This window comes from Trichomycterus rosablanca, chromosome 1 (genome assembly GCF_030014385.1).
Source record: "Trichomycterus rosablanca isolate fTriRos1 chromosome 1, fTriRos1.hap1, whole genome shotgun sequence".
In the NCBI taxonomy this organism is placed as follows: domain Eukaryota; kingdom Metazoa; phylum Chordata; class Actinopteri; order Siluriformes; family Trichomycteridae; genus Trichomycterus; species Trichomycterus rosablanca.
Genome location: NC_085988.1, coordinates 64,949,893 through 64,973,448, shown reverse-complemented (window position 1 = coordinate 64,973,448; position 23,556 = coordinate 64,949,893). Strand labels below are relative to the sequence as shown.

The window sequence follows — 23,556 nt, the reverse complement described above, 5'->3', positions numbered from 1 at the left end:
TTTGGCTTTAATTATTGTGCATTATAGTTATTACGTTTATTACATATTTAACTGTGAGGTTTTTTAGTTTTAACTGTTGTGCATTATAGTTGCTATGTTTATTACATATTTAACTGTGATATTTTTTGGTTTTAACACGTGCATTATAGTTACTTTGTTTATTAAATAGTTAACCATGATATATTTTGGTTTTAACCATGGTGCACTACATAATTAACTGTGATACATTAAATGTTGTGCGTTATAGTTACTATGTTAATTACATATAAAAGTATATTAAACTTTAGTGCATTATACAGTAGTTAACTCTTTATATTAAATATTTACCCAGATACTGTTTTGGTTTTTCGACTATGCATATAATTATTTATTACATATTTAGCCATAATGTAGACCATGGTTTTTTACTGTTTACTACATTTTAATTATATTCAACCCAATCCGTTAGAGTAACCTGATGTATAGCGGGAACGCGCACGTACACATACACATATAGGCTACTGACGCGCGCACGTCCATACAATGTCTGATAAGACTGTTCAATTCCAAAAATGTTGGAATCGATTCCATCTCGAGGTCTTGGAATCGATAGAGTCGATTCCAAGAGTTGAATCCCAAAAATGTATCTATTCCAAAGATTAAAACACAAGGCAGGATTTTAGATATTTAACTAAATGGTGCAACATATATTATAATAATTTGGTTCAACTGTTCCTAGCTGTTTATCAACGTTAGTAACATATAAATGACACTGCACCGTGTTCACTATAATTTGGTTCACGATAATTAATACAAACCGTAAATCGACTGAATGAAAGACTGTGGCCGGTATGTAAAACAAGGAACTCTAATATTTAAAAGCACAGTAGGCTACATTATGGTGCATTTTAGCCTTCGGTGTAAATACACTTAAGTACAGTAAATAAAGATGTAAGCCTGTTCAAGGTGCATATGTTCACGGTCTATGATTTCAAGCCGAATCAATTTCACTGAATAGAGTCGATTCTCAAATCCCGAGAGATAAAGTCTGAGAGTCAACTCCTTTGAGTGTTCGACTCTCAGATGAATCGTCTGTCATAAACTGGCTGCAGCGAGTCCGAGCCGCTCTCTCACAAATACACACAGACGCTCCCGGGCAGGTGTGCGTCCACACGGGACTTTCATTCGGTATTCAGCTGTGGTGTTGTGCACGTTTTGGCTTTGACGACATGTTGTGGACGGTCAGCACGATCGTTAGGAAATTTTCCACCAGCTCAGTGAGTAACCATTGCGTCTGTAAGCTGCTGGCTTTGTTGCTGTTAGCGATGAATGGAAATTGCAGTGTTCAGGGCTCAAACATTAAAACCCAGCCAACCGAATGAATGAATGAATGTGTAGTGCTGTAATAACTAACCTAAAGCGTATATGGCTTCGCATTGCCAGTAATACTGCGGGTGCTTAGACAGTTTTGTGTTGATGAGTGGATAAAGTCAGTAGCAGTAGTAACACATGTTTAATGCTGCACTGTTAGGGGTTGTAGTTCGGCTGTGTGTGTGTGAGTACCGTGGAGCTGTGCAGCGTTCCCTACGGCCACGTTGCTGCATGTGTCTGGTTACTTTCTGTAGTAAAGTCATTTGCTTGTTGCATCAGCCAGTGTCAGGATAGAAATACCTTAGTGTAACACCTGATTAGAAAGTCATATTGCTCGATGTTAACAGGTGAATATCGTCATATTGATTTAATTAAATATTTCCAGACGTACGTTTGTAAGAACAGTTTTTGAAGGAAGCCTGTCACTGTCTGATTTCTGTTAAAGCAACTTGGTTATCGTTATATGAGGGGTCTGTCTCTGGTGTCAGGTTCTTATCTTTAGGGCGTTTTTTTCTTTTTTTCGCAATCAAAAAGACCTCCAGAAAGCTTGCCTTGCGTAACGACTGCCATAAAACAAACTGTCTGCATTTTAGAATTTGCATCCCTGATCTGATCCAACACTGTGTGAATTTGCAGCTACATGTCAGAATGATATAACACAGCAGCTCATTTGATGGTCTTAAATATATAGTTATACAATATATATCCTATAGTATTTAGGATATATAAGGGGCTTCAGCCACACCCTTGGCTAACACCTGTTTAAACTAAATGATATGCTTTCAACTTTGTGAAAAAAACCTGGAGAATTTCCCAATAAATACTGATCAGGGTCACATCACCACCTGATCAGGATCCAACACTACCCAGAAACACTGGACGCAAGTCAGGAATTCACCCTAGACATAACACCAATAAACTAGCCAATGACATAAATCGATGTTTGATGAAAATATGGCAGACGTCATTCAAACCGTAACAGCTGGAATAAACAGAAACAAGTCAGCAAAACAATTTGCACGACAGCTGACAGATTAGTTAATTGATTTATTAAGTTAAAAGTGTCAGTATACACAGATTGGGATAAGAGGTCAGGAGTAGGGCAGCGGCACTCAGATGGTGCAATGGTTTCCCCCCCCCAATTTTCTCCCCTAATCTAGTCGTGTCCAATCACCGCTGACTGAGGACGCCTCTCAACTGACATACGCCCCCTCCGGCACGTACAGTCCGTACAGACTGCATTTCTCACCTGCACGAGTCGAGTTCATACACTGACGGGCACTGTGTACAGAGGGCCACACCCCCATCAGCATTATTCCTCAGCCTTGTGCAGGCGCCATCAGTCAGCCAGCAGGGGCCGCAGTTGCACCAGTTATGAGGACCTATGGTCCGACTTTTTTACCCCTATGAACAGCAGCCAATCGTTGTTCATGCAGCCACCCAGCCCAGTCGGAAAGGCAGAGCTGAGATTCGATATGATGTATTCGAAACCCCAACTCTGGTGTGCTAGGTGTGCTGCGCCACCTGAGCGACTTACTGCTGAGATTTTGAGCTCAAGTACAAATTTCAGCTGTTATAGGCACCTAGACCGGCATGGTTGGCTTTGTCTGAGGCTGGGTGCTGCTGCAAATGCGGTCTCTGCTGGCTGGCCAATGCCGCCTACATAAAAGATGGGGAATAATAGAGAGCAGTGCATGACTCTCTATATGTGATACTGATTCCTGGTTAAACCTGCTTCATGCAAGGGAAAATAAGTGGTTGGCTATTTCACATCTCAGAGACTTGTGCTAGGTAGTTCTCTGTTCGGTCAGGGTAGGGGTCTGCAGCAGTAGCAGAGATACAACTAGGTAATTGGATATGACTAAATTGGGAGATAAAGAGAAAAAATCATAAATAGATAAAATAAAAAAGAAGTAGAGCCAGTAAAAGACCAATGTTTGTTCAGTTCATCAATCTAGTAGTATTTACTTCAGCATTAAGATGAAACAAATGAAAGGGAAACACAAATAAGAATATGATACAGCAGTTGCAAACCTTTATACATTCTGACCCCATTACAAAACTGTATTGTGATAGAAATGTATTCTTATAATCTAAGCAGAAACAGACTTTAACAGTGATGAATTGTTCATCATACATCTATTTATCATAAACGTACATTCAGGCCATGAATAGTACACAATTTTACTGTAAATTGATATTGGACATGGGCATGGTGGCTTGGTGGGTAGCACTGTCAACTCACAGCAAAAAGGTCCTGGGTTCTATTCCCAGATGGAGTGATCTGGGTCCTTTCTGTGTGGAGTTTGCATGTTCTCCATGTGTCTGCGTGGGTTTCCTCTGGGAGTTCCAGTTTCCTCCCACAGTCTAAAGACATGCAAGTGAGCTAAATTGGCCAAAGCGTGTAAAATAATACTATAGCTTTTTTACCATCGTAACATTAGGACATGCCTATTCAATAATTCCTAATACTATTTTAATGAAAGAGCTGGAAAGTAGAGTCATCATAATTTTTTATTGCACATTCAGTAGCTTAATACTACATTTTTGGCTTTCTAGTTACAGTTTTTGATGCTGCAGGAAGGTTGTTACTCAAGTTCTGGCATTTTTAGTGACTCCGATGTTTTTGTCCATTACAGACTCGCTGCCAAAGTAAGCTGAAGCTGGCACTGATTGGACAGAGTCTGTTTGGACAGGAAGTGTACACAAGCCTACGGAAGCAAGGACACCAGGTGGTGGGAGTGTTCACTGTTCCAGATAAGGATGGCAAGGCAGACCCACTGGGTAAGTGACAGCACGGGGGAGGGGATCAGGGCCATAACAGTCTATTAGGGAAAGCACAGGTGGGCAGCACAGTGGCTCATTGGGTAGTACTGTCGCCTCACAGCAAGAAGGTCCTGGGTTCGATTTCCAGCTTGTGTGTGGAGTTTGCATGTTCTCCCCGTGTTTGCGTGGGTTTCCTCCGGGAGCTTCGGTTTCCTCCGCAATCCAAAGACATGCCAATGAGGTGAATTGGAGATACAAAATAGTCCATGACTTGTGTTAGAGATTAAAAACGAAGAATCGTGTGTAACCAGGAATGATCTGTCATGTCATGAATGTAACCAAAGTGTGTAAAACATGATGTTAAAATCCTAATAAATAAAAAAAATTATACAATCTGTTATCAGGCAGCATGTTGCACCGACATCTGTGACCATCAAATTATCTAACCTCAGTGGGCAGTGATTTCTATTTATGTGCACGAACCTTATATGCATATCATGTGTGGTCACACACATCAGGTTATGTGGCTGTACTGAGAAATAACAGTAAGCACAAAACTCCCTGTTAACATAAAAACATAATCTTAAACATAGTTAAATGTGTGTTTACAAATGTAAAATAGTTTGATACCTGCCAAAAAATGTGTTGTAGTGTTGCTAAAAGTTGCTAAGCTATTTTAAGTCAATTACATCAGTTTGCAGTCCTCAAAATTACAGGCCTGTGTGAATGGCGAACCCTGTCTTGACCATTTGTCTAGAGCATTGACATAAATGTTAACATGGCTCTAGCAGTTGTAAGTCGGGCTTGATATCAATGAGCGGTGTCAAGTGTAAACAAAGTAATGTGGCACAGCTTCGGTGGGAGCAACGTATGTATTAGCCTTTGTCTACAGGGCTTTAAAAATCCTGGGATATTACAAAGAAGTAGCAACGTTTATTACAAAGAAGTGGAGAAACAGAAAAAGTGTGTAGACGGGCTGTTTAAATGGCTCATTGAATAAAGATTTATTTAAACATGCCCACTTCACTCGGTAGAGTATGAGTAGAATAAGTGCATGCACATGGAGGTGAGAGTGTAAGAGGATGTACTGTATATAGTAAGTCGGAATGGGGGTTGGGGGTCACTGGTGTCAAAGAAAAGAGACCAGCTGGCTCTGTATAACGACTTCATTGTTTTGCATAAAAGCAGGAAGAAGGGAGTGAGAAAGTCCTTCTGTTATATCACACATACATACCAACTAGCATAAAATCACACTAACATGACTCTTTTCAACACATGCAGTTATTGAAAATACTACTGGCAGGGTGCCACATCTGTGACTTTTTGCATTTCTGCTGTTAAACCTGTTTATCAGCTGTGTAAATCTATCAGCCGTCAAATACTTGTAACCATCAACTTTCTTTTTCCAATTCATCAGCCACTTTAACCTTGTCAGGATTATGGTGGGTTCAGTCCCACTGGGAAACACTAAGTGCAACACCCTAGAAAGGATGCCAGACCATTGCAGGGCCTTGGCCATGCCCCATAAGTAGTAACCTTCACAGGAAAATGTGCTTAATTTTACAGACCTTGTTTTTTTCCAAAAATCACAGATGTCACAGATTTTTAAAGAAAAGTGCCGCATTTCACGGCAGTGATTACCTAACACTTAAATGGAACAGAATAACAGAATAAATGGAAGCCACACTTCACAGCACAGCCTACGTTAATTGTTGAATGTAAACCTAAAACATCCAGCGACGGTGTGAGGCTCCGTCTCAAATACGAAAATACTTGTCCGTGTTTTGACACCCACAGAATTGGTTGAGAGTTTTCCAAACTCAGTTACCCGAGTCATGTTTTTAGCTGCTTTAGACTTTGACATTTTGGACATTTTGACTAACCGATTGCTAACTAAATTGCTGTAGGATTGCTAGGACCGCCTCATAGTGCAAATTAATCAGTACAAGTGAGGCACTTGAATGCTACAAGAATAAAAAACCTTAAAGTCAAAAATTCCCAGCAAATTGCATATTACATGGCAAAACACCAATTTCACGGCTGTGAATTAGATAGGGCTTTACCCATAAGTCACAGCAACACCTTGCTGTGTAGACACTGCTGGCCCATAGCAGCACTGAGATTCAAACCCCAAACTGCACAGTGTGCTCTGGTTTCCTACAAACATATTAAAGCATCATATGGCCAGTCAGCATCCAGACGGTTATGCAAGTAATTTTTTTCTTCTTTTGACCGCCCCTGTATTTTGGGGTCGCCACAATGGCTCATTCTGGTCTGCATACCTAATTTGACGCTATAAATGCAAGATAAGAAAAGAACAAGCATAATGTTCATAAATATCCCCCCAAATAAGCTGGGATATGCAGAAACAAATGTATTGTACTGTACATGTGTATATGTATATATGACAATTAAAAGCATTCTATTTTATTAAAAAGCTGTGGCAGCAGAGAAAGACGGCACACCTGTGTTTAAGTTCCCGCGCTGGCGTGTGAAGGGAAAACCAATTCCGGAGGTGGTGGATGCCTACAAGGCGGTTGGTGCTGAACTTAATGTCATGCCATTCTGCTCCCAGTTCATCCCCATGAACGTGATCGACCATCCCAAGCTCGGCTCTGTCATCTATCACCCTTCTATCCTGCCCAGACACAGAGGAGCCTCTGCAATCAACTGGTAAAATACATCTTCATTACAATTGTACTTATTCACTGTGCACTATGCCTTGCTGTATATTTGAAACTATACATTGTGACATGGCTGATGGGTCAACATTTTTTGGTTTCGATGAATACTGTTTACCAGTACTAGTAGCTTGTCACAGGTATCTGGAGCCATGCTGACTGAAGTGCATCCCACAGCTGCTGGAGGGTGTGTGAGTAAGGATCTATAGAGTGAACACGACAATCGAGGTGGTCCCACAGATGCTCAATTGAGTTCAATTAGGGGGCCAGGGTAGTACTTGGAAGTCTTGGTCATGCTTTTCCAACCAATGTTGGACACTTCTAGTTGTGTGACATGTCGCATTGTCTTGCTAGAAGATTCCATCCGCCTCAGGAAAGACAATTTTACCCATGGTACCTTTACCCATGAGCAACGAGGGATATATGTGCAGACAGCCTATCGCACACCTTAAATACTTACCAAGCCAGCTCACGAAACATGACGTCCTTCATTAGCTACACAATGCTGCCATCGAAAGTAGGAAGTGGTCATAATAATGTCACTTGACTGTAAATTAGTTCATAAGTGCTATAACAAGCTACATGTGAATATTTCTGTGTACACCTGCAGGACATTGATTGAGGGTGATAAAAAGGCAGGATTTTCTGTATTCTGGGCTGATGATGGTTTGGACACTGGTCCTATCCTGCTCCAGAAGGAATGTCCAGTGGAACCCAACGACACAGTGGACACGCTATATAACCGCTTCCTTTTCCCAGAGGGAATTAAAGCAATGGTAAGCACATCAGCAGGCACTTGTCAAAATCTCTGATTTGTGCATGTGATTAGACTTACAGTACTGCCATACACATAAATATGCTATCTTTAACAGGTGGATGCAGTGCAGCTCATAGCAGATGGCAAAGCTCCAAGAATTCCTCAGCCTGAGGAGGGTGCCAGTTATGAGGGCATTCAAAATAAATCTAATGCTCAGGTAACACACACACACACACAAATATAATAGTACATGTGTTTTTAGGCGTTTATGGTAAACAGTAACATACAGTAATTGTTTATTAAACTCACCAAGCCCTTGTTAGGAACATATCAGGAACATCGGTCTTCAATGGACACCTTTAATATAGCTGCACTTTGTGGGTATACAGTTACGGTAGCCCATCTGTTGCTTAGTACACTTTGTCAACCCCCTCTACCCATATCCATTAATGCAGTTGGCTTTATATTTTTGCTTGGAGTGCTAGATTCTCAGCAGGTGTTTAACAATACCAACAACACTGCTGTACCTTATACACTCATAGCAGAACAACACACTACCATGTCATTACCTTGTTAGTATCATTGCAGTGTTGAGTAGTATCCTCCACCCAAATAACATCTGGTCACTCCTAAAAAAAAGTCAATAGATAACATGACACATTGAGTTTAGCATGGCTCTCCATATACTATATGGCTCTGTGTAAGAACCCAACACAGACAGGTGACAAAAAGTGGCTGCAGAATTGGACAAGTGTTGGAGGGGGCGTGTGGTGATCCAGTTATCCTTGATCAGATCAGGAGTTGTGCAAGCAGCAGTGGATTTACAGTCTGGAAGTGGAAATGACTAGATGATTGCAAGATTGAGGGTGGATCCAGGAAAAAAGAAAGAATGGCAAATGTGTTTGTTATGACCAGTGATCTTCCCTATGCAACAAATGTTCTTACTCTAGTTAACCAGTAATCCACATGCTAATTCAGACACAGACATGAAACATGACATTACACAGGTAAAAAGGGACTGGGTTGTAGACATGACTCTTTCTATTGTTCATATTTGTTCATGACGCCTGGGATGTGGTTCTGTTAGCAGCAGCTGTCATCTTACTACTGCTGCTTAAAAAAGCAACTAGAGGTTACATAGGGTCATTTCATACTCATTTATTTTCTTTCCACCCCCTAGGTGAACATGGCTCAGCCTGCTGAAGTTATACATAACTGGATTCGTGGCCATGATAAAGTTCCTGGAGCGTGGGCAGTCATTGATGGACAGGTAACTGTGCTCAGTATAAATGCAGGTTTTTATGCTCATAAATGTCAGTTTTGCAGAGAGTAGAAATGGTCGACCTGCTGAAATGATCTTTTAGGGCTTAGTAACATGCAATCTAGTTAATCACATGTATTACACACTAAATGTACACAAGTATTGATACACATACACAGTAAATCTACAGGAGCTTTCATGACATATTCTAAATTCGTTTATTATAAGGTCTGTCCCTCTTTACAGCTATAACACTCTTCTGGCAATGTTTTATCTACAAGATTGTGGAGTGTGTCTGTGGGAAGTTTTGCTCATTCTTCCAGAAGAGCATTTTTGAGGTCAGACACTGATGTTGGAACAGAGGGCCTGGGTTACGGTTTCCATTCTAGTTCATTCCAAAGCTGTTCGATGGGGTTGCGATCAGGTCACTGTGTGGACCATTTAAGTTCTTTCACACCAAACTTACCCAACCATGCCTTTATGGACCCTGCTTTGTGTGCTGGAGCACAGTCATGCTGGAAAAGAAAAGGGCCTTCCCCAAACTGTTCTCACAAATTTGGAAAAAATGTCTGTTACTGTTTGCTCATGTAAAAAAGGTCAATAATAACACGGTGAGAGAACAAAATAGTACAACAAATATAATTAAATACAGATTTGTTTTCTAGTAGCATCCATTCTGGTTGTAGCAGAGTTTATGCACTGGCGTGCCATTTACTCTGACTGTGTCCCTAATTAAACTGAAACACATGTATTATTACACTTAACAGTTCTATTCCTTTTCTGGCATGGTTTTCAGTCAGGCTGAATAGCAGTAATTAGTGTGCTGCATTTGGGACACAGGCTCCATCTCTATTTCAGAGAGGTTTGGCTGCCTGTTATATAACCCTGATATATAAGTACAATTTTGCTTACCAGGACCAATAGAGAAAGAGAGAGTATACAGCAGCAGGACAGAGGGTGTACAGAACAGAGGGTATACAGACACAGGACAGGGCACTTGTGTATGTAATGACCAAAAGGCAGATTTCAGACCCTGCAGAAAAAAAGAATAAACAAAAAGCACATGCAGTGATGACACCAAATGACATGAGACCAAAATTTAGAACCCTTGATATAGCACATGTCAAACAATTATGCTCTATTACCACACCCTAACTAACAGCTTTTTAATATTGCTGTAAGTTTTTTTGTGACCGTGTATAAGGCGTTGAGTTAGTGTGTGTATGTATGTATGTTTCGTAGCCAGTGACGCTGTATGGCTCTTCACTGCTGAGTGGTCCAGTTCCTGCAGGTCAGCCTCTGGAAGTGAATGGAGCATCTCAACCCGGACTCATTACCAGCTCAGGCCTCGTGCTCTTCGGCACAGATGGAAAAGCGGTGAGACTCTTAGGCTTCAATCACATACTAAGTGTTTTGAGTTTTCGTTCACAGCAAGGCTGGACACATGTTGCCTCCTACCGGAGCACGATATGCGGCAAAACCGATTTCATTTGGTGGTGTCACTGACTGACAGTATTGACAGTTTATTCACATGCAGCTTTGTATGAAACATGTTATTTTAAAACAAGAAAGCTTGTCCTGTTCGGGGTGTGCTACGGCAGTGCGCCTAGTGATTCTAGAAAAGCTGAAGCCTCTGCGCCCCTAACCAGGGTCTGGTGTTTTTTATACAATAGTTAGCAGTAACCTGATGACTGGGTGGAGAGGCCACATACAAAAGGGATTTAAAAACACATATTAGGTCAATTATGATGAGCAGAGACACAAGCTACAAAACATCTGTAATACTTACATGTTTTGTCCTGTTTGTGCAGCTCCAGATCAAGAATCTGCAATTTGAAGATGGAAAGATGATTCCAGCTTCCAAATACTTTTCTTCAGGAGATAGCGCCAGTGTAGAGCTCACTGAGGAGGAGAAGAAGATGGCAGAGGAAATAAGGGTGAGTGGCTTACTATTGTGCACAAGGGAAAATATGCTAATAAAAACACAGATTTACCGAAGTATATTCTACTCTTTTACAGGTCATCTGGAAGAGCATTTTGAGCAATGTGGCAGTAATTGAGGACACAACCGATTTCTTTAAGTCTGGGGCTGCATCTATGGATGTGGTCAGGTAATCTCATGTAATTTTAAAATATGTCCCTTTAAAATGTTTTAAAATAAAATACACTTAATTATTTACCATACCTTTCACAGTATTTTCTACCTGTTGTATGACTTTGTAGTCTCTTCCACAAATATTGGCACCCCTGGAAAACCAGAACAAAACAGGCTGTCTTTTCTGCTTATTCTTTCTATATTTCCTTTTATTAGAACTAAAAGTAAAAAAAAACAATAAAGATCACCATCCCTATTAAATGTTAAGACATCACTTTTCTTACATTCTTTTCAATTTGGCCACCCTACCCCAAAGCCCAGAAATATGAAGAATGAGTCTGAGATTGTTGTCACATGTAGTACACAATTGGTGCTTGCGAGAAATTTCTGCGGCTCCTTTAATGTTGCTGTAGGCCTCTTAGCAGCCTCCTGGACCAGATTTGTCACTGCACTATTGTTCCATATTTTAATCACTTGTTGATGAGTGTCTACTGTGTTTCATGGTATATGATTAACTGATATTTTAACAGGGGTGTTTAGACTTTTCATATCCACTATATATTTAAAGAAAATATTTAGAATTGTATCATTGTACTTCAATAAAAGGAGCTATTTTCATATTTTAAATGAAAGATAGAAATAAAAGTATTACAAAAGGTAATAAAGCTTGTTTCTACAGCTCATTTTGTGCTGAAACGCTTGGCACAAGGCAGAATACACCCCAGATAAAGCACCAGTTCTTTGCATAGTTTGGACTTAGCTAATCATGTCTGTGTAGATGGCCAGCCGTTTACCGGCACTGCAGTGGTCATCTAGTGGTATAGACTGCTGCGCCACCCGAGGGCCTATAAAATTTTGTTTTTTTATTTTTCATTTTTTTGGGGTCACCACAGTGGATCATTCAAGTCCGCATACCTGAATTAGCACAGTTTTTATGCTGGATACTGTTCCTGACATGATAATTGAGTGATTAATTAACACTTAGTATGTGCATGTGGGTAACAGACTTGTGGAGGAGATCAAGCAAAAGTGTGGAGATGTGCAGCTGCAGAATGAGGATGTGTACATGGCTACCTCATTCCAAGAGTTTATTCAGATGTTTGTACGTCGTTTGAGAGGGGAGGACCAGGAGGAAGAGCTGGCCATTAATTATGTAAGTGTCCTTCAGGCATGCAACTTCCTTCAGGCTTTTTGAACATTTTATCACTGTCATTTATATTCATTCATATTTACTTGGTTAAAAACATCATCTTTTTTTTACTAGGCTACAAAAGATGTGAATAACATGACACTGAAGATGCCCTACCAGTGTTTCATCAATGGGAAATTTGAGGATGCTGAAAATGGAAAGACTTACGACACTATTAGCCCCATTGATGGCTCGGTTAGTCGTACACACATGCACATGCGTGTCATCATATCTTATATCTTTTTCTCGTGTCTAATAAAAGCATTTTTTGATATTTTCCTTAAGGTGATCTGTAAGGTGGCGTTTGCCTCTGTTGCTGATGTGGACAGAGCAGTAGCAGCTGCTAAAGAGGCATTTGAGGTGGGCCCATGGGGCAGGATGAACCCTCGTGACCGTGGCAGACTGCTCTACAAGTAAGGACTGTACTCATTAAGAAAAATATATAAATAGAACACTTACTGTTGGGTAGATTATTATCTTGGGATCAATGTCATTAACTGAATATACATTTTTTCTTAAATATTAATTGTGCTAATTGCACAGTTTTCATTAATATTTACCAAGGGTGCCTCAGATTCAGAAGTTTGTTGTGCATACTAATTTCAAATGGGAATTAGTCAAAACAGATACAATTTCACAAAACAGATACAGAATTTTCTTCCATTTTAAAAACCTTGATTAATAAGTAGTTATATACTTATTGTAGCATGTGAGATTTGTTTAAAAATTAATAAACTTTAGTAGACCATATGTATAGGGTTTGTTCACCTCAGATCTCCCTATACTGATTTTTATTTACATTAATAATCTGCTGTGTGTCTGTGCAGACTGGCTGATCTTATGGAGGAACATCAGGAGGAGCTGGCTACTATTGAGGCCGTTGACTCAGGTGCTGTGTATACACTTGCACTGAAGACTCATGTAGGCATGTCCATTCAAACCTTTAGATACTTTGCTGGTTGGTGTGACAAAATCCACGTAAGTGTGTGATGGGATTTAAGTCTTACTGATCTTATACAGCACAAGACGTTAAACTTCAAAGTTACATAAGTATCATTTCTATGTATTTTGTCTCCAACAGGGCACAACAATACCTATCAACCAGGCCAGACCCAACCGCAACTTGACCTTTACTAAAAAAGAGCCTCTGGGGTGAGTTTTTATTTTTGTCCCCCTAAACTGAACATTTTTACCCAATATTATAGGGCGGCACGGTGGCTAAGTGGGTAGCACAGTCACCTCACAGCAAGAAGGTCCTGGGTTCGATCCCCAGGTGGGGCGGTCCGGGTCCTTTCTGTGTGGAGTTTGCATGTTCTCCCCGTGTCTGCGTGGGTTTCCCGGGTACTCCGGTTTCCTCCCACAGTCCAATGACATGCAAGTGAGGTGAATTGGAGATACAAAATTGTTTATGACTGTGTTCGATATAACCTTGAGAAGTTATGAACCTTGTGTAACGAGTAACTACCGTGTGTCTGTCATGAATGTAACCAAAGAGTGTAAAACATGACGTTAAAATCCAAATAAACAAACAACAAACCCAATATTATAATCCATTTAAAAGAATATGTTTTTGGATTGTCAAGGAAACTCTCTCTACATAATTACCCTCATTATAATAAACATTATTAATGAATATCAATGATCATTCAAGCTGAAAAATGCCCTCATCTTTACCTGACATCTCATAAAAACAGGCTTGCTGACTAACATCAATAACATGAGCTTATACTTTAACTGTTTTATTTATAAAAAATATTCAGACCCTTTATTTAATTCTTTGTTGAAGCTTCATTGACAGCAATTATAGCTGCAAAACCTATTGGATATGTTTCTACAAGTTTTACACTCCTGGATATAAACAGTTTATCTAATTCTTTACAGTGAACTGCTATCTGCCATCTTTAGGTTTCCTATGTGGGATTTTGCTTTTGCATTGCCGGTCTTGGCTAATTCTGAAGTTTTCTTATCTTTTTTTGGAGAACTGAATTGTCGCAGACATCCCACCTTATGCCTGGTTCACACTACATGATTTTTTCCCTGATTTTTGCTTGCCGACTGATTGGCGCTAGATTTTCCGGCTCGGGAACAACTCGGCGTTTGCTCGACGATCAAACCCCGCTCTCAGTCACTATGTGTGAACTACTCAACAACTGGATCCAAGCGTTCGGCGACCGAAGAGAGATATCTAGCATGTCAAATATCTGGATCTGAGTCACCCAACTGGCAAAGAGTGCTATGTCGAACAGCCAATGAGAACGCAAGATACGATGTGAGGGGAAACGCAGGGGAGAAGTTGTAAAAAGGTTCGACAGAAACATAATATAGTTTATATCAGAATACATCAGCATACACACAAGTTTTCCCTACAAAACATAACACCAACGTTGCATTGCAAAAAATATTTATTAACCTCCAACTCACTATAGAACAATTCATGCTGCTCGCATAGCTAAATCCACTCAGATTCATTTATTTTTTCTCCTTGATTTTACGTTGTACATCAGCGCACAAACTTTGATCGCTCGCTACTTGTTGACATGCATTTTTGGACGTGGTATCATTAAACCTCTCGTCACTTCTCACGTTTGTTTTCGTGACAAAACGTAGTTTGGGTGACCAGAGAAGCTCGCCTGCTATTCCAGTTGGTGATAGATCATGTAGTGTGAAACCCCCCATCGCCGATCAGTCATGTAGTGTGAAAGCCACACTGACTTGAAAGACTCCCGATTACAAGAGATCCAGTTGTGTAGTGTGAACTGTACAGCGACCTGACGACTTGGAAAGCCGTGTAGTGTGAACTTGGCAATAAGTGAATTAACAATAACAAGACGTGTCCCAGTGCCGCCTTTGCTGACCAAAAATATCAATGCAGAATTACAATTACACTTTCAGTTTGGCAAATAAGAACATTTAAATGAATCACATTTTGAAATATTGTTTTGTTTTCCCCTCCGAACCAGAGTTTGTGCTATTGTGATTCCATGGAACTACCCTCTAATGATGCTGGCCTGGAAGAGTGCAGCTTGTTTAGCTGCTGGAAACACGCTCGTCCTTAAACCTGCACAGGTAAAACACACGTAAAAACAACTAAAATGTCTTTAAAAAAAGCAGTCCAGTGAGAGAAATTTATTTATTTTATGTGAATCCTAGATAGAACATAGTAATAGATGCAGTATTTTATTTGCAAATACAGGTGACACCTCTCACAGCACTGAAGTTTGCTGAGCTGGCAGCTAAAGCAGGCATTCCTAAAGGTGTCATCAATATCATACCAGGATCAGGTAATCACACCACAGATACCACAGGTCTCTTTCTTACACTGAGTTCCAGAAAAATATATTAACATCTAGTTCTGTGTGGCTTGAAGGAGGTAAAGCTAGGTCGGTGATAGGCTGTGCTATGTATTGCAGCTTCCACTAATTCTATCATTCAATTATGCGTGTAATGTAATGACTGCCATGAAATTAGGCAATTTTGTTTAAAAATCTATGAAATCTGTGATTTATTAAAAAGGAGGTTCGTAAAATTAAGCACATTTTCTTGTAAATTTAGTAGGGCCCTAATTATATATAATATTCATGAACCAAATATTTTTCTTATATTAAATTTTTACTAAATATTAAATACAATACTAATACCAATTTAATACTAAATACTTTTATACATATTAAGTATTTATAACATTTACTAACTGTTATCACCCACTAAATAACACAGAAAACATTTGATTCATGGAAAAAATATTGGTACATTTTACATAAGTTATATGAACAAGAAGATTTCTACACTTTCAGCTGGTAATTTAATCCCCAGTTCTCTCAGGTTTGATGGTGCCTTTGCACAACTCTTAGTGTCATGTATTTTACTTTTCAAATAACATTCAAATCATACTTGTAGCAGGTTACTTTTACTTTTAAATAGTCTTAACCACATAAAATGATGATAATGATAAATATGTCTCTCAGGTGGAATGGTAGGACAGAGGTTGTCTGATCATCCTGATATCCGTAAGCTGGGCTTCACTGGCTCTACTCCCATTGGGAAACAGATCATGAAAAGGTAAAGTCACTATCATCTTCTCTTTATAAAATGTACAATATTCTAACACCATTCCATTTAAAAAAATAAACGTTGTTTGGTCTGCATATCTTCATGTAACCAATGGTTGATTAAAAAATTATATTTATATTTTTAAATAATCTTAGTTATTGAAATGCCATTTTCTCCTACAGCTGTGCGGTCAGTAACCTGAAGAAAGTCTCCCTGGAGCTGGGTGGTAAATCCCCTCTCATTATCTTTAGTGACTGTGACATGGACAAGGCTGTGAGGATGGTAAGAACCCACACGCATTATAATACTGGTCATGTCGGTTTTATGCTTCATCAGAAGTACTTCAGTAAGCCAGTCATGCAGTATTAAACTAAGCAAAGGCAAGGGTGTTCATTTTTTATCAGAAACCTGTCCATCAAACAACAAAATGCTAAACATGCATGTTTTTGTTGCATATTCAAATAAACTGCTGACAGTTATTTTCTTCTGAATGGCTGTTACAAACGTTTACAGAACAATTGTGCTGTATTTGCAATAATAGGGAACAAATATTAAAACTATTTCCTACACTTCAGGCTCCCAAAAATGGGCCAAAGCCAAAATTGTCCAAATCTTTTACGAAAAAAAAAAGGCAGGATATATTTTGGAAAATTTAAAACACCCATACATGTGCTAGTTTGAGTTTTGAGGCACAAGCATGTTTGTTAAGTCTTGTATCGCCTCAGACCTGTCTGCGGTGTTTCCTGCTTTTTGCCCAATGAATGAGACCCACTTCCATGCCAGAATAAAACAGTGGTAAAACACCCTTCGACATTACTTGCCAGTCACTCTAAAGTTGTGCAATCAGCCCCGGTTCTGGACTGCTTTGCTTGGGGGGGCAGTAAAACCTAATGAGGGGGCATGTTGATAGTCATGTTTTTGAAGCCAGAAATATATTCAAGGCTTGATTTGTGCATGAATGATGACAGCCAAGCTATTGATACTGGCTTAAAGTGATGTATGAGGTAAAGAAATAAAAATGCATGTTTTCGAACTTAAACTTAAAACCCAATGATTAAAAAATACATGTTGATTATGTAAATGGAGAAAAAAGATTATCTAATTGTATTTCATTTTAATACGCCCCCTTAATTAAATTGCCATTACTAATAGAACATCTCTATTTCTTGAAAGGCTTTAATACAAATTTAAGTCAAAGCTGACAAATGTACCTACACACAGACTGAGAATATTCAAACGTGGAAATAGGAATGAGTGAGAATATTTATATTATTGGGAAATTAAAATATAAAGAAAACAAAAGAATACTAATTCTGTAAAAAAAAAGTGTTTACCAGTATACCTGCCTCTCGCTCACACTAACAGAACATATACTGCCGAACTGAACTGTTTGGGGCAGTCTGCCGATTTTTATATGACTCAAAGAGCCAATCAGGAATAAGCAAGGAAATATCTTCACACTGTAAAACAAAATGCATTTTTGTGATTGGTTCAGAGATAATTTTAAAAATAGCCGTTGCTTGCATTGTGCTTGGGGGGGGCAAAGACACAATTTGGGGGGGCAATGCCCCCCTCAGCCCCCCCCCTAGCGCCGGCCCTGTGTGCAATTATTAAGGAAGGTGACAGGTGTAAGTAGTCTATGCAGAAGAAGAACAATGTATTAAGTATTAGACAAATCTTGTGTGTGTAATAAGTGTGTGTGTGTGTGTGTGTGTGTGTGTGTGTGTGATTGTAGGGTATGAATTCTGTATACTTCAACAAGGGAGAGAACTGCATAGCTGCAGGCAGACTGTTTGTAGAGGAATCCATTCATGATGAGTTCATCAGTCGTGTGGTAGGTTTATGTGTATATATTTATTTATTTATGTATATATGTTTCACTAACACATCTACACTAATAAACTAATGACCATTATTAATTTGTTTTTTTTTTGGAATAAAATATGCATTACCCGTTTGATTACTTAAATAGCAACTATCTGTAGTTACATCATTATGTCATTACATGGACCATACTGTTTACAAAATCTACTCTCATGCACAGGTTGAAGAGATTAAGAAGATGAAGATCGGAGATCCACTGGACCGCTCCACAGACCATGGCCCCCAGAACCACAAAGCCCATCTGGATAAACTGTTGGAGTATTGTGATATTGGTGTAAAGGAGGGTGCCACTCTTATCTACGGAGGAAAACAGGTTGACCGACCTGGTAAGACCCCAGACAAACAACATGAATTTAAAAGTTAAAGAATCCCTAATGCCAAGTTCACACTACACGACTTTCCAAGTCGTCAGGTCGCTGTACAGTTCACACTACACAACTGGATCTCTTGTAATCGGGAGTCTTTCAAGTCAGTGTGGCTTTCACACTACATGACAGATCGGCGATAGGGGATTTCACACTACACCATCTATCACCAACTGGAATCACAGACGAGCTTCTCTGGTCACCCAAACTATGTTTTGTCACGAAAAGAAACGTGGGAAGTGACGAAAGGTTTAATGATACCATGTCCCAAAATGCACGTCAACAAGTGATCAAAGTTTGTGCGCTGATGTGCAGCGTAAAATCAAAGAGGAAAAATAAATGAATCTGAGTGGATTTGGCTACGCAAACAGCATGGATTGTTCTATAGTGAGTTGGAGGTTAATAAGTATTTTTTTGCAATGCAATGTTGGTGTTATGTTTTGTAGAGAATGATAAGGTCAGAAATACTGTAAAACTTGTGCGTGTGCCGATATATTCTGATATAAACTATATTATGCCCCTGTCGCACCTTTTTACACTCCTCTCCTGCGTTTCCCCTCACGTCGTATCTTGCGTTCTCATTGGCTGTTCGACATAGCACTCATTGCCAGTTGGGCGACTCAGATCCAGATATTTGACATGCTAGATATACAGTATTTCCTCAGTCACCGAACGCTCAGCGAGTGCTTGGCGAGCCGCTCGGATCGAGTCATTGAGTAGTTCACACATAGCGATTAAGAGCCGAGTTTTGATCGCCGGCAAATCTAGCGCCGACCAGTCGGCGAGCGAAAATCAGGGCCAGAATCGTGTAGTGTGAACCAGGCATAAGTGTCTGATCTTTATCTGTATGGTGGGTGTTAATTAGCCATGAAATTTGTTATTTTTGTTTAAATGTCCTTTTCAAGTATTAGAGGTTTGCTTGTAAATAACAAGCCCAATGTGTGTATATTTGTGCAGGCTTTTTCATGGAGCCTACAGTGTTTACAGATGTAGAGGATCACATGTTCATTGCTAAAGAGGAATCATTTGGTCCTGTCATGGTGGTATCCAAATTTAAAGATGGGTAAGATGTGTTTTAAATGATTAAAATAACTTTTTTTTTTTTTTTTACAAAAATTACAAATAGTATATATAGCGGTATAATGCAGCTGTGATAGGATTTTGATGTTCTTTTTTATATGGAAAAGGAACATCAAATGATTATGTGCATAGAACTAGTCAGAATACACACACATACAGGTATATGTGTATATCTCGAACCTAGTACCTAATTTATCAAAAAACTTCTGCATTGTTCATCATTATTGAACTACTCCAATCATTCATTCTGTTTTTCTCAGTGATGTGGATGGCGTATTGAGCAGAGCAAATGATACAGAGTTTGGCCTGGCATCTGGAGTCTTTACACGGGACATCAACAAAGCCATGTACGTGAGTGAGAGACTGGAGGCTGGAACTGTCTTTATCAACACCTATAACAAGACAGACGTGGCTGCGCCGTTTGGAGGTTTCAAGCAGTCCGGCTTTGGAAAGGATCTTGGTGAGCACTCAGAAGCCATATATTTAAAATTAGCTCATGTCCTGTACACTACACTTATATTAATTGGTCCTTGTGGCTGTTTTAAAGGTGAGGAAGCTCTTCATGAATATCTACGGACCAAAGCAGTTACTGTAGAGTACTGAGAGTAAAACTTTACCTGCTGCTGCTGGACTCTGCTAGACTGCCAGGCTGTGGGTGGGACTGCTGCTCACACTTTTCTGACGCCACGCTAGGCTTTGGATTGAAACTGGATTGACGAAGACGAAATAGCAATCCCTTCCACGATTAGATTTTGTGCCTACGATTTTATTCTTTTTTCAGGAAACGCCTTTCTCTTTGGAGAGGGAAGAGTTTTCCATGCCAAGGCAGCTCAGTGCACTCCTGGTGGACACCAAGGACATGGATCAAAGGCATTTTAGCTTCTGAAAATGCCATCAACAAACACTGCCAATGTTTGACTGTTTTGCCATCATTTTATCCAAAAAGTAGCATTCTGACTGTGGCAGAAATCAGTAACACTTTACTCAAACAGTACTCAACCATGTATCATGACAGTGACATAACCTTGTCATGAACCTGTCATGTCAGATGTCGTATGCTGTCAAGACTGGTCATAACCGTTGATGTTAAGTATTGTTAACAGTTGTGTTTCCAGTTGCAGTCATTGTCATGCATGCTATTTTTGCTTAAACGCTCTAGTTAGCATTAAGTTAGCAAAGACATGTTGATGTCATACACTAAAAAGCCAAGAAGTATGTTGTCCCTAATTATTAGGTTAACCCTTTAATGGTCTCACCAAGAAAATGATGTTTAAAAAATATTTCTTGGGCCCCCAGGTGGCGCAGCGGGATGTTCCGCTAGCACACCAGCGCCGAGATTCTGAACTCCTCGGTTCGAAACTTGGCATTGCCACAGGTTGCCATCTGGCGGGCATAATTGGCAGTGCCTGCAGCAGATACGAATTGGCCACTGTATCTGCTCGGGCGGGATGACCGGACTATGTGTGGGTGGGATCTTCATACGCTGTGTAAGGACCCTGATTGGCGGAAGAGACGCCAGTGCAGAATGCAGGGGTGAGAAGAGGAGGGTTGGGCAAGTGTCGAAAGAGGCATGGGCAGCGACATGCTCTTCTCAGATGCAATCAGGTATCCCTCAGCAGCGGAATACAAATTGACTGCGCTTTATTGGGAGGACTAAAGCAGTCGAGTGCCAGACTTCTACATTTCTCCGTTGCCTACATCGGCACCACAATCAGACAGTAGGTGTCGCTGTTGCAGTGGAAACAGGGTGATATCCTATCCAGGCTTTCTTTTGTCAGGCTCAGTGGTATGAATAGAGAGTCCAATTAGACTGGTGGTGTTTTTAGAGTCTCAGTAGTGGTTCATTTTTATTTGTTTTTATTTACATCAGCTGCTTTATCTTGTGTACCTGCTTTATTAGGGTCGCGGCAGGTTCACTTTCTTACACTGGGCGCAAGGCAGGAATACCCTGCTCGCATGGCTTTAGCCACCCCCTTTCTGCCCGACCACTAAAAAGCACCGCTGAGATTCGAACCTAGTGGTGGGCTACATTTCACTCTTTAGTGGTTGCGTGTGAGCATAAAAGACTGCTATGACTCCCAGGCGACTTGTGCCTATAGTTTTGGAATGAATTATCCAACAAGCTCATGGTCAGGTGTCCACATACTTTTGGCTCTATAGTGTATACAAATCTGATAGTTTAAACGTAGGCTGCTTTCCTATAACTACAGAAAGATGTTAGATAGTTTAAAAAGATGCCAACATTTTAAAACATTCATCATCACCAGCATAGATTGTTTAATGTCAGGTGACTTTTGCGACTCCTGTTTTAAATGAATATACATGTAAATATTTATAGATCTAAGCTATATGGTCCATTTGAGGATTTTTTTTTGTATTCCGGTCAGGAAACACATCATGTTTTTAGTTTGTAAAAATGACCAAACAATATATACAGACAAGTGTATGGGAGGGTTAACTGCAAATCACTGATCTGACAGAAGGATTCTGCCTTTGCCTAAATGGGCACGAATTCCCACAGATCCACACTTTTAAAATCTTTTTAAAAGCTTTAAAAGCCTTGACAAGAAGAAAGGCTGTTGTAATATCAAAAAGCAAAGCAAGCAACTCAATATAAATGCTTATACAGTACTTTTGAAATGGGCTGTCCCAACAGGCTCCACATACTCTTGGCAATGTGGTGTAGATTCAGTATTCATAAAGGTTTATTGTCACTGTCAAAATCAGCTTTTCCTAACTTCACCGTGAACAATGTATTATGTAAGAATAAATAATTTCAGGGATTACAGTATTTATTTTGCCAAGCAGCTACTGTACAGCAACAGTGCTACATGAATTTCTATGAACAATAAATTATGAAAATGCATTACGATTTCTATGTGTTTTTAAGTCATTTATACATATGGTAATTCTGTTGTAATGTGTTGAGTATTTATTGGTCAGAAAATGGACTTTGTAGCCAACGCCTGATTTATTAGTTAATGCAGTCTCAAACCTTCCCATGTTGAAAGGAAAATGTATTAAAAACCTGTACAGTGACGGTACCTTAAAACTTAACGTCAATTGGTTCTAAAGCTCTGTCAGACTCTGTCCATACACATGAAATTTACCCCTCCCCCATTTCTTCACATCAGTCTGTGAAAAAGAAAACCTAATCACTGAGTAAAAACAACTCAGAATCGACTCTTTTCAAACGAATTATTCACTGGAAACAAATCAAGGAGCTGTGCTCTTATCTATGGTAAAGATTTATTCGTTTTGCTCACTCTATTTCATCATGGTGTCGTGCGTAAACAACTCCATGGATCCAGTGCATTTGTTTCAGAGATCATGGTTCAGGCCTTGATAAACAGCTGTATAAACCAATCAGAGTTTCCGAATTCAGATTTTGGGCGGAATTTCAGTTGTTCCTCTAATCCAAAGCGATATATGCTAATGTGCGTCATTTAGGTGAGCTGGCAATGAAAAACTCTCTCTATTGGTTGTAGAGGTATAAGTGACGGCTTAGTTAATGAATTACCAGTTTCAGCTTTTTACCGCGAAAGCCGCGAAAGCGGCTTTTTACCGCGAAAGCGGTTTTCGTTAGTTAGGCGGACAAAAGACAAATTGGATATGGATTTATATCTGGAAATATTCTGGAAACACATAAGGTGGCCTCCAAGAAGAAAAACAAGTGGATTTTATCCCTAATAGAACAACACACGGGTATAGATTTGGTCTCAGTTTGAGGAAGATAAGCTCAGGTAAGCAGCAATTATGATTTTATGCTGCTGTGTGGATTATATGGGTCTCTGTGCTGCTGTTTGCCGTGTGCTTTCATTTTGCAAAGTGATAGCAAAGCATTATCAAATATTGAACTTTTTGGGGATTTTTTTGCTCATTTATTGTGCAGTTACAACATTCATTAATTAATTCATTGTCTGTATGTAAACCCACATGGACACAAAAAAGAAAATGTAAACTCCACTCATAAAGGACCCTGGCTGCCCAGCTGGGGAATCAAACAGACTCTTGCTGTAAAACCCAGAGGATGACATGGTGTTATGAAGGAATGCTGGAATGGATGTATATTAACAAA

At 39.7% G+C, this 23,556-nt stretch overlaps 1 protein-coding gene across 1 annotated transcript; it reads left to right on the top strand.

Annotated features, from left to right (window-relative positions):
- Positions 1–1,187: 1,187 nt before the first annotated feature.
- Positions 1,188–22,338, top strand: aldh1l2 (aldehyde dehydrogenase 1 family, member L2). Its single transcript, XM_063005340.1, has 23 exons — positions 1,188–1,256; positions 3,990–4,134; positions 6,555–6,789; positions 7,408–7,573; positions 7,670–7,771; positions 8,735–8,824; positions 10,058–10,192; positions 10,627–10,752; positions 10,835–10,926; positions 11,916–12,063; positions 12,175–12,294; positions 12,385–12,512; positions 12,927–13,077; positions 13,181–13,251; positions 15,060–15,165; positions 15,293–15,380; positions 16,065–16,158; positions 16,332–16,431; positions 17,885–17,983; positions 18,194–18,359; positions 19,356–19,461; positions 19,739–19,938; positions 20,026–22,338. Exons 1-23 carry the CDS (start codon positions 1,209–1,211, stop codon positions 20,079–20,081), a joined length of 2,772 nt encoding a protein of 923 aa, XP_062861410.1. The 5' UTR covers positions 1,188–1,208; the 3' UTR covers positions 20,082–22,338.
- Positions 22,339–23,556: the final 1,218 nt, after the last annotated feature.

Bases quoted from the DNA above. Each gene is read 5' to 3' on its own strand.
- aldh1l2 (XM_063005340.1), top strand. From the start codon at position 1,209: ATGTTGTGGACGGTCAGCACGATCGTTAGGAAATTTTCCACCAGCTCA. The intron at 6,790-7,407 runs GTAAAATACATC...GTACACCTGCAG, and splicing joins GGAGCCTCTGCAATCAACTG to GACATTGATTGAGGGTGATA. The intron at 10,753-10,834 runs GTGAGTGGCTTA...ACTCTTTTACAG, and splicing joins AGATGGCAGAGGAAATAAGG to GTCATCTGGAAGAGCATTTT.